This window comes from Eptatretus burgeri, chromosome 9 (assembly GCF_056783735.1).
Source record: "Eptatretus burgeri isolate ZD-2024b chromosome 9, Ebu_testis_v1, whole genome shotgun sequence".
NCBI classification, from domain to species: domain Eukaryota; kingdom Metazoa; phylum Chordata; class Myxini; order Myxiniformes; family Myxinidae; genus Eptatretus; species Eptatretus burgeri.
The window spans coordinates 32,593,673-32,605,710 of NC_140969.1; the positions used below are offsets into that span (position 1 = coordinate 32,593,673).

At 41.8% G+C, this 12,038-nt stretch overlaps 1 protein-coding gene across 6 annotated transcripts in view; it reads left to right on the top strand.

Annotated features, from left to right (window-relative positions):
- The first annotated feature begins 5,698 nt into the window (after positions 1-5,698).
- Positions 5,699-12,038, top strand: part of LRRK2 (leucine rich repeat kinase 2) — a 266,308-nt gene continuing 259,968 nt past the window's right edge. For all 6 annotated transcript variants that reach the window (XR_015061544.1, XR_015061545.1, XR_015061546.1 and 3 more), the window contains exons 1-3: positions 5,699-5,956; positions 9,934-10,019; positions 10,550-10,653. Coding sequence is in view for 3 of the 6 variants with exons in the window: in XM_085894632.1 (XP_085750758.1) it covers positions 5,830-5,956; positions 9,934-10,019; positions 10,550-10,653 (317 nt within the window). In the remaining 3 variants the exon portion in view is untranslated. The remainder of the gene's footprint in view (positions 5,957-9,933; positions 10,020-10,549; positions 10,654-12,038) is intronic.

Here is a 12,038-nt window from a genome sequence, read left to right on the forward strand (position 1 = left end):
TGATTTCGCAGATGATGCAGTCATCTTGCTGGAGATTCTAGATATCCTTTTGGGGGCCCTCGGGGTGCTAAATGAGGAGTTGAAGCCGCGGGGATTATGGATTTCCTGGGTCAAAACTAAGATCCAGGCTTTCAATGACATCTTGGATGCTGTTGTCCTGTCTGTACCTGTTTGTGTTGAGAATGTTGAGGTCACTGAGAGATTCACTTACCTTGGCAGTGATATTCATGTCTCTGCCGGCTGTGGGTCAGAGGTCAACAGACAACAGACGTGAGCCAGAGGTCATGGATTCACTGGATCATGGGGTGTGGCACTTTCCGGTACCTGTGCGGGAGGACGAAAGTCTGAGTCTTCAGGTCCTTGGTGCTTCCAAGTCTTACTCTATGGATGTGAGACTTGGACTCTGACCAAGGATCTGAGACGGAGACTTAATTCCTTTGGTACCAGGTCTCTTCGGAGAATCCTTGGCGAATAACGTGTGTATAACATATGCAACTTGTTGCCATTGAACTCAGAGATGGCCAAACGGATCTTCGTCAGAGTCACAGATGTTCATCAGTGAGTTCAATTAGAATGTGAGTGCTGTGAGTGCTGAGGAGTATTTTCACAAAAACACATTTTTACTGTGAAAAAAACAGTTGGCTATGTTTTTGTTTTTGAATCACTCGTAGAGCCGAAACCTTTGTAGCCGTGTGAAAAGTGATATTCAACGATAGCCGCCAAAATCATTCGTGGGGGTACAGATAGTGGAGCAGCAGGGGCCACCAAAAGAGGGAGATACCCACACCAGCAGTACCACATTTTCTAATGTGGTTATTATTGACCACCTACTATCTCTGTGCATGAAAACCAATGATGCCAGTCTGGGAAATTGTGGCATTCTGAGAAATAGGTCAATTAAGGTCGTTGACCCCTGAATTTGGCAATATTTACTAAAACGGCTATAGTTTTTATAATTTTCATGTTACAATACCTTGATATACATCAAACTGATCCTAAGACAATAGGATATAACATGCAATAACAAAAAAGAACATGTGGCTGAAAATAGTAAGTACAGAACCAATTTTATTACAAGTTTTGCCCCAAAAATCCAAATTTTCATATTTTTCATATACTTTTAGCATCACTCATCACATGCATTATATAAAAGTATCAAATATTAAGCATTAAAAAGTTTCTCTAGAGTCTGCTGTAATTATTCATATATGATACATTGTATTATCTTAAGTGTAAATCACATTTTCATCACATTTTGTCCAAGATGCCTGAAAATACCTGAAAATGGTATTATTCAGTACAGTTTTACAAATGTGTTTTTTACAAATTTGTTTCAAATATTATATTGTCACAAGGAATTACATTTGTTGATGAGTATATCAACAACACACAAGGATGGATCCAGGATTTGTGTAAATGGGGAGGGGGGGTACAAAGTCTTATATACTATAAATATTTTTTAAATGGTAATTTTTCAATGTACTTTGTTGAAAATAAATTTCAAAGAAATATTGAGGACTATAACGGCTGTTTGTACAAACTCTCCACTTTTGGCATCAAATGCAACCTTTCTCACAAAATTATCAGTTACTAAGATAAATGCCAGGAAACTGTCAACATTATTGTTGTTACATATTATGTTGATATCTAGTCTGCATCTGAGTCTGAATTATCACTGTAAAATGCAGAGAGCGTAAAGGGATTTGAACATGATTTGTCCCCTCCATCCACCAAGGCTTCAACAGGTGCATGCTGCTGTGCATGGTTGGCCACTCTCCAAGCAAGAACACTCCACTGCACAGGTATTGGGTTGACAGTCACACACAAGGTCATTTAACAACTCTGGAGCAGCTGGCAATTGACTCATCGTTTGAGGCTGGAGACCAGTGCCACCTGGGCTGTGTTCGAAGCCATATGCTGTTGCATCAGGTAAGGTTGGAGAAGGGTAAGCAGCTTGTCTCCATATTAACAGCTGATAAGCAGAGCGAAGTAGATGCAAACTGAAAGCATCTTCTGTTGGTGGTAGTTTCTTTCCCTGGATGTTCCTCTGTCCAGTCTTCTGACACCTCAGGGCATTCAATGACATGCAGTTTGTCTTGCCATACATGTAGCCAACAAACTTTGTGGCTGCCATTTCTATCTCCTTTGAAATGTTTTGCTCATCAGATCCTAGCAGACCAAGAGGCTGGAACAATGCTTTCATCGACCATTGATGATGTCAAATCTGTCTTCAAACTTGTCTCTTCATCCTCAACTACTTCCCTCAAAACTTTTGACATCTCATATGCCTTTTGCAAAGCATCTCCTACTGTTGTCTTTGAAGAACAAACAAGATCTGACTTGCCTGGTTGTGGCATGAATGCAACATCTGGCCACTCTTTTATAAGTTGTCTTTTGAGATTATAGGATGTGTATGAACCTGGATGGTCCACTCCCTCTTCAGCAAGGATCTCAAAGAACCGCTTTCTCAAGGTGCTCAGGAAGAATATTTGTCTGTGTTCAATGATGGGTGATGTAAACTCACTGATCAGTCTCCTCACTGATGTACTGTGTGCAGCAAATTGTTGCTTTCTGTTCTGACTTGCAGTGATAGAGTGACCACTGACATAGTTGATGTAGCATGACTTTTGTCTGTGGTAACGAGCCTCAATGGCAACCAGATCACCATTGGGTACACCCTGAAGTCTGGTTGTCATGTCATCATCTTGCTTAGCCTTTGCAGCTTGAAGAACTCGGGTGTACATGTTGGGATGCTCAGGGTCATCTTTCACAGATGACTCTACCATGGACCAAGATAATCGGTGCTTTGAGCTGCAAGGATCACTACAGATGAAACAGCAAGATTTCCAGTCAAACTTCACAACTGATGACTTGGATCTTGTAAAGCGGTTGGCACACCCACCACTTGCACCATCACCATTACCACTACTAGAATTACCACCATCATCCAAAACTACATCAGAGTTATCAACTGTTTTAATAGCTCTTCTGGTGTGATGTTGGCTTACATATGTTGGTCTGCATTGTCTGTGATACCTGAACACCACTGTTCCAGAAATTATATCAGATTCATGGGCCAAAAGTTTCTGACTAACTGAGTCATTCCGTTGTCTGCATGCTGAGAATAAGGACCGTAGTTTGTTAAGAACTGGAGTGACTGGCTGTTCCTTTGATGAAAATGATTTTGTGCAGAAAAGACACTTATCAATGTCAATGGTATCTTCTCCCTTAACTTTCTTGGCAATGGGAGCAGTGTCAAATTCTGCATCCATATTGTAATAATAGACTGTTCAGTGCTGTTGAAGTAATCTTGAGAACACGAAGACAAAATGTGGATCTGCCTGCAAGTGTAAAAAATATTGGTCACCAATAGTTTGGCAGAATTTGTCTATTTAATCCACTAAATTGAAAATAATTCAATGTAAATTCATTAGTATTTTAGACCTGGGGATAAACCCTATTCGTAGGACTTTATTCTTTTAGGGGGGTTATTACATAAAATTTTTATGTACCTTACATATGTAAGGTACATAAAATTATGTACCTTACATAAAATTTATGCAGTAATGACTTCCATTTTAGACACATTCTCATGACAATACTATTTAACCCCAGCTCAACAGCCTGTCGGCAAAACATTCAGTATACCACATGTTTTTCCATCAGAAAATTTGCTACATGGTAATAGGTCTTCATCACAAGACAATTCTTAATTAAAAAAAAAAAAATTTTCATACTTAAATTTTAAGAGAGAAGAGGGTGTCAATTTTAAGAGAAGAGGGAGAAGAGGGTGTCAATTTTAAGAGAGAAGAGAATAAAACATGCTGCAGTATGTGTAGTCTATCGCATCTGTTCAAGTTGATATACACCTAATTTCATATACATTGTAAACTCATGGCTGATGAGAGTGCTATTTATAGCAGTGCCACATGTGGGGACCATCTCAGGGATGTGGGGGTCATCTCAGGATTATTGTAGCATATGGGATCATCTTATATAATCCAATATTCTTTGTCAGGGGCATTATTTTAGGGTTGGTTCAAGGTTTAGGGGTGGCACTTTTTTTAGTGCATATGTATTTAGTGATATTGAGGAAGGGGTAGGGGGTGTTAGTACATAGGTGTTTGTAACCTCTTCCCCCACCCCTTCCAAAAATTCTGGATCTATCCCTGTGTGTTATTGATATACTCATCAACAGTTATAATTCCTTACAACAATATATTATTTCAAAGACATTTCATATGAAATTAATGGTCATTTGCCATGAGTATTGAATAATACCATTTTCAGGTATTTTCAGACATTGCACAAAATGTGATGAAAATATGATTTACCTTTAAGATAATAGAATATATTATATATGAATAATTGCAGCAGACCCTAGAGAAACTTTTTAATGCTTAATATTTTATACTTTTATATTATGCATGTGATGAGTGATGCTAAAAGTATTTGAAAAATGCGAAAATTTGGAGTTTGGGGGCAAAATTTGTAATACAATTGGTTCTGCACTTACAATTATCAGCCACATGTTTTTTTTTTTGTTGGTGTATGTTATAGCTTGTTGTCTTCGGATCAGTTTGATGTATATCAAGGTATTGTAACATGAAAATTATATAAACTATAGCCGTTTTAGTAAATATTGCCAAATTCAGGGGTCAACGACCTTAATTGACCTATTTCTCAGAATGCCACTATTTCCCAGACTGGCATCATTGGTTTTCATGTACAGGGATAGTAGGTGGTCAATAATAACCAAATTAGAAAATGTGGTACTGCTGGTGTGGGTATCTCACGAAATAAGCCTCTTTTCTGGCCCCTGCTGCTCCACCAAGAAGTGTTTAAGCCCTCCATAAATTTTTTTTTCATTTTTCTTCTAAATGTCAAATCGTCGTTATAACATGAGCGGGAAACGTCGGGTAATCCTGCTAAGTTTGAAATGAACCACAACCTGCATCACCAGGAACAGGGTCACATGACTCAACAGGTGTCGTACACAACAGGTTGGAGGAACCTGGACACCACCTGCTGACGATGTCCGTTACTTCCACCAATATTACCGACACCCCCCGAGGGGGACACGGGGTCCGTTCTCAGGCTTGTCTGTGTTTGTCAGTCTGTGTTTGTCTGTCTGTGAACAAGATATCTCAACAAGTTACACACGGATTGGGACGAAACTTGGTGGCTGAGTTGAGTCGGTGACAAGAAGACGATTCAAGTTTTGCTCCAGGTCCGAATCCAGATTCGTCCTCTCCATGGGATACAAAGTGTAAACTGTTCACCCTTGTGGAGGTGTGCTCTCTACTCTACCCAGGTGTGTTGGTCGAGTGCTCGTGTTGCCAACCTATGGCTGTCTGTCCGTGTTCTGCCCTTTTCATGTGCTGGGATGCAGCAGGTACCATTTTTATAGCCTTTGGTTTAGGGATTCGAACCGTCGACCTCCCAGCCTCGGAGCAGCCGCTCAAACCGTTGAATACACGACCAAGGCTGGTTAGTGGTTAAAGTCTGGTTATCGGGTTGATAATTCTCCCTTTTCTTCTTGATAGTCATTTGTTTTATTCTGCATTGTCAGGTGTGTGTCCTCCACGTCATCTCTGAGGGAAAAGGGAAACAAAATACACCAACAACAACACCAAAAACAAAAAAAAAACAACAACAACAACAACAACAACCGCGTTTGGTTGAAAACTTTTCCAAAGCTTCTAACTTTCGGTCACGTGATGCGGGCTTGTGGCACGTGGACCCTGTCGGCTCGTGACGCCGCCGTTGTTTACTCGGACATGTGCAGGTGGTGGTGGTGGTGGTGCTAGTTATGGGACCTTGACATGAATGGTTTTACCGATGAGCCGACCACGTGCAACTCCCGGGTTACTCACGAGCCTCACCTGGCTTCGTGCAGATCAAAACCCGTCCGGTGTCGCTCGCACTCTGCGCCGTCTGCTTTCCACTCCTCGAGGTAGGCACCGTCGTTCGACTATGGTGGTGCTTAAGGTCGTCACTATACTGGTGGTGTTCGGGGTTGTCCGTGTGCTGGTGGTGCTCGGGGTTGTCCGTGTGGTGGTCAGGGTTGTCCGTGTGCTGGTGGTGCTCGGGGTTGTCCGTGTGGTGGTCAGGGTTGTCCGTGTGCTGGTGGTGCTCGGGGTTGTCCGTGTGCTGGTGGTGGTCGGGGTTGTCCGTGTGCTGGTGGTGGTCGGGGTTGTCCGTGTGCTGGTGGTGCATGGGGTTGTCCGTGTGCTGGTGGTGCATGGGGTTGTCCGTGTGCTGGTGGTGCATGGGGTTGTCCGTGTGCTGGTGGTGCATGGGGTTGTCCGTGTGCTGGTGGTGCTCGGGGTTGTCCGTGTTCAGGTGGTGCTCGGGGTTGACCGTGTGCTGGTGGTGCTTGGGGTTGTCCTTGTGCTGGTGGTGCATGGGGTTGTCCGTGTTTAGGTGGTGCTCGGGGTTGACCGTGTGCTGGTGGTGCTCGGGGTTGACCGTGTGCTGGTGGTGCTCGGGGTTGTCCGTGTTCAGGTGGTGCTCGGGGTTGACCGTGTGCTGGTGGTGCTTGGGGTTGTCCTTGTGCTGGTGGTGTATGGGGTTGTCCGTGTGCTGGTGGTGCTCGGGGTTGTCCGTGTTCAGGTGGTGCTCGGGGTTGACCGTGTGCTGGTGGTGCTTGGGGTTGTCCTTGTGCTGGTGGTGCATGGGGTTGTCCGTGTTCAGGTGGTGCTCGGGGTTGACCGTGTGCTGGTGGTGCTCGGGGTTGACCGTGTGCTGGTGGTGCTCGGGGTTGTCCGTGTTCAGGTGGTGCTCGGGGTTGACCGTGTGCTGGTGGTGCTTGGGGTTGTCCTTGTGCTGGTGGTGTATGGGGTTGTCCTTGTGCTGGTGGTGCTCGGGGTTGTCCGTGTTCAGGTGGTGCTCGGGGTTGACCGTGTGCTGGTGGTGGTTGAGGTTATCCATGAGCTTGTGGTGCTTTGAGTTGTGCTCGTGATGCTTGGTGCTGCCCGTGGTCTGCTGGTACTTGCTGGCTGGGCATCATCAGGGTTTATTACCTCCTCCATGGAAGGAGGTTATGTTTTCACCCATTTATGTCCGTCTGTCTGTGTGCAGGATGTCTCAAAAAGTTGTCGACGGATTCGGATTAAACTTGGTGGACATGTTGGGTGTGTGACAAGTAAAGTTAGAATTGATTCAATTTTGCTTAAGGTCCGAATCCGGATCCGGATCTGATAATTTTTTTACGTGGTTCTTCACCATTGAGAGATTGGGCCGAAATGATACATAACATGATATCTGAAAAAGTTGTGGATGGATTTGGATGAAACTTGGTGGACAGGGTGGGTGTGTTGCAAGGACGAATTTTTTTCGATTCTAGTGAAGATCCCAATCCGGATCTGGTTACGAGGATTATTAGGATACCCTGTCATTCTGACAAGGAACCCTATTGTTATTCTTCTGTTCATTTCTTATTTCTTATTTTTCTTTTTCCGCCGGCAATTTTGTGGGTTCTTTCGCTTTAAAAATCATTTTCTCAGGAGTGGTAAGTCCGATTGACACAATTTTCCCCATAGTATGTATCTTTTTTGATAGCAAACTTAAGTGGTAATTGTGACGTCATAGGTCACGTGGTACGGGCGCCATCTTGAAAAAACCGAAAAACTTTGGACCTCTGTATCTCTGAAACTTTCTAGGGTAAAAATGTTTTCGCCTCATACATTTGAATAAGCTCCTCAATGGGAACAGGGGTGATTTTTCGTGAGGTCATCGGTCAAAAGGTGTGCCGGTCAAAATTCGTTGGGTACAACGCTGCATCGGAAAATCTGAAATTTCTTGAGCCTCATCTGCACAACAATTCACCGTAGAAAAAATATATTATGACGTCATAGGTCACTTGGTTCGGCAGCCATCTTGTTTTGGGAATTAAAAAAAAAAATCTTCTTCTCCAGAACGGCTAAACAGATTGACGCGAAACTTTACACACACATTCCTCATGAGGTCCTTTATTAAGTTTGTTAATTTCTTATTGATCGGTCGCACGGTTTGGCGGCAATGTTGAATTTACCGTAAACCTTCAAACATCTTCTCCAGAACGGCTGAACAGATTGAGGAAAAACTTTACACACACATTCCCGATGAGGTCCTTTATCGAGTTTGTTCATTTCTTATTGATCGGTCATACGGTTTGGCGGCCATCTTCAATTTACCTTCAACCTTCAAACATCTTCTTCTCCAGAACGGCTCATCAGATCAAAGGGAAACTTCACAAACGTATTGCCCACGAGTCGGCAATATAACTTTGTTAATTTCTAATTGATAGGTCACATGGTTTGGCAGTCATGTTTGATTCAAGAACAATATTAAATATTGTTTTCTCTGGAACCACTTACCCGATCAAAGCGAAACTTTGTGACTGTCATCTGCAGAAAGTCCCATGTTGTATCAAAGGCAGAGGGACTGGGTACCCGGTCATCACTACCAGCAGTTATAAAGTGGCAGTTCTAGTTTATTATTTATTCTTTTTCCGCCGGCAATTTGCGTGTTCTTTCGCTTTAAAAATCATTTTCTCAGGAACGGTAAGTCCGATCGACACAATTTTCACCATAATATGTATCTTTTTTGATAGCAAACTTAATTGGTAATTATGACGTCATAGGTCACATGGTACGGGTGCCATCTTGAAAAAACCGAAAAACTTTGGACCTCTGTATCTCTGAAACGGTGCGATGGAAAAATTTTTCGCTTCATACATTTGAATAAGCTCCTCAAGGGGAACAGGGGTGATTTTTCGTGAGGTCATCGGTCAAAAGGTGTGCCGGTCAAAATTGGTAAGGTACAACGCTGCATCGGAAAAATCTGAAATTTCTTGTGCCTCATCTGCACAACAATTCACCATAGAAAAAATATATTATGACCTGATAGGTCACTACGTTCGGCAGCCATCTTGTTTTGGGAATTAAAAAAAAAAATCTTCTCCAGAACGGCTAAACAGATTGACGCGAAACTTTACACACACATTCCCCATGAAGTCCTTTATCGAGTTTGTTAATTTCTTATTGATCGGTCATACGGTTTGGCGGCCATCTTGAATTTACCCTAAACCTTCAAACATCTTCTTCTCCAGAACGGCTCGTCAGATCGAGGGGAAACTTCACAAACGTATTGCCCACGAGTAGGGAATATAAGTTTGTTAATTTCTAATTGATAGGTCACATGGTTTGGCAGCCATGTTTGATTCAAGAACAATATTAAATATTGTTTTCTCTGGAACCACTTATCCTATTGACGCAAAACTTTGCGACTATCATTTAAGTCTCACGTCATATCAAAAGCGGAGGTCTGGGTCCCCGGTCATCACTGCCAGCAGTTGTAAAGTGGCAGTTCTAGTTTAATTTTTAAAGTGATTCTTCACCATTGAGGGATGGGGCCAAAAACGTTATCGTTCTGTATCGAATGATATTTCAAAAATGTATTGATTGGGCCTGATACGTTCTCATGGATCAGGCATTACGTGGCAGAGGTATGCACTCTACCGAGTTCTCTTCTTGTTTATGGTGTGTTTGTGTTGTGAGGATGGTTCGAGAGGGATGAGTGAACAAACACCAACAGCACATTCACCTTTTGACGTGACCCTCTCACAGACATCACAGTCACAACACATGTGAGCATGTACATGTAATCACTCATCCATACCTGAACAATCTACCAGTCCTGTCTTCTTCTTTGCCCTTAAGACCTTCTTATCTTCACTCCAGTTGGTTTTGGTACTTTCTGACGCATTGTCCTGCTCTCACTCAATACATAGGAAATCTTATAAAAACCATGCTAATTATTGTGCCATTGCAGGTTGAACTTCTCTTTACTTCTCACCCTTCACCCCTTGTCAGTAGAACCATTATCTGAAATATAAATTATATCTGCTTCAATTGCAAACTGATTTGAGTGTTTGTTTTTTTCTTTCAGAATCGGAACTGCTGGACAACGAAGAGATAACAAATAATTTGCTCCGCATATTGGAAACATTCAGCGGTCATGCAGACATCGAAAAGGTAACCCGAGACAATGAAGGGACAGATGCAAGCACAAAATGGTTACTTTTCCATCCCAACAAAAGTACTACAAAGAACAAGTAAAAACTAGAAAACCTGTGTAGTACTACAGTAATCTTTCGTATCCCATATACGCACAGGTGAGTTTAAAAGGCAAAATGTAATGGGGTCAACTTCATTAGTAACAGTAATAATTAAGTGGGCTTTGTCCAATGAGATGATTCATTTGTCATTGTCCCACTTCCCTCAATACCTGGCTTCCAACCGAATGGATATGGCAAATGACTATCTTCAATGAATTCCTTTATTTTGGACTATTTGTCCACTAAACTCATGCACCGGATGGACATTTTTCTCTCCATTGAGTTTATGAAGGACAACCGTTGTTGTTCATACTGAGTTTTAGGAAGGAAGTGATTGTTTCCGATAATACGAGATTTGCTATAAAACGTTGTTGTGTGAGAAACCTGAACATCGATGTGAAAGCACGAGCTTTTTAATCTTGTCCTATCGTGTACTTCATTTGGCAGATGGCACTGTGCCTGCTGTGTCGTGTGTTGAATCCAGACCATTTTGTGCTGAACAAGTCGAGACGTAGTAACGCCGGTGACTTTGCAGATCACTGTGCACCCAGGTTGGTCAATATTGCACAAAATGTTTTGAGATTGATATGTATGTGTAGTTGGTTGTTGTCTCCATATGCAGGTTTTCAGAAGGTGTAATGGAGTCCTCCGGGGTCTCGAAGTATCCGCCTCCGTTTGGATAAGCCATCATGATTCATGGAGCAAGTTGCGAAGTTATTTTTTTTGGTTTCAAAGTCTTGTTCTGAGGGTTCTTTTCATTTTCTTAATTTCTGTATTGTTTAGGCCAAAATTGCTGGGTTACAGAAACCTCAATTAGCAATGCCTTATTTTATTTTTGTATACTCAAGTACTCCATTCAGTCACAATGCAAAATGCTTCGTTTTCTATGTTTACGCTCGATGGGTCATCAGGTCGTACATGGGCATTATTTGCTTGCTCTCAGCGATTACTATTGTTTCATGTTTCCATGAGTTTAACGGAACTTGGATATTGAAATTTCTACAGATGTGCCGGTGGATTACTCTACATACCTCGTTGTGCCTTTGTGTGTACAGCTGTTCTGACATGAGTTTTTTTTCCATCCCAATAGGAGGTGACTTGCTTTCAGGTTTCTACCTTGCAGAACCTACACCAGTCCGATTGACTCAGTCCCACCCATTTTATTAAAGTTCTTGGTGTATTGTCCTTGGTCTTGGGCATTTTTAATGATTCATTCTCCATCCCAGTTGAGCTGACCTCTTAACCATTCCAAAAAGCCCTCTTTTTCTACCACCAGTCTGTCCAACCTTTTTATTATTATTATTTTTTTTTACTGCATATTATTATATATCTCTGTTCTTTTATCGTTTTCCCAGTTGTTGGTGTATACTTGTTGATATTTAGTTTTTTCAACTATTTTTCTTTGGTTTGTTTTTTTTCAATCACTGGGCCTGTTTTTATTACTGTTTTGGTTTCATGTGACATCCTCTGCTTGCAGCTGTCTTTGTAAACCTTTTGCTCTGTGTATTCGGGATACATTTTCTGACTCGTCTTTGTGTTTGAGTTCAAATTGGATTTGGTAGTCTGTTACACTTTTCACGTACTTGGCCAATGCTACTGCTGTTGCTCTGTGCACTTGATTGAGCTCCATCAGGTGCACTACCTCCTCGTCTCGCCAGCTACGTTCTTCTGATGCACCAATATATATATGTATATATATATATATATATATATATATATGTATATATATATATATATGTATATATATGTATATATATATATATATATATATATATATATATATATATATATATATGTATATGTATATATTGTTACGGCTGTGGAAATTCGCAGAACACCATAAAGTTCCTTAGTTCAGTTGTATTGCTAAGTGTCTGTTCAGATAGATTTCCCCACCGTTGTTTAATGGATATTATTTGTGTAAGCAGGGCTGTGA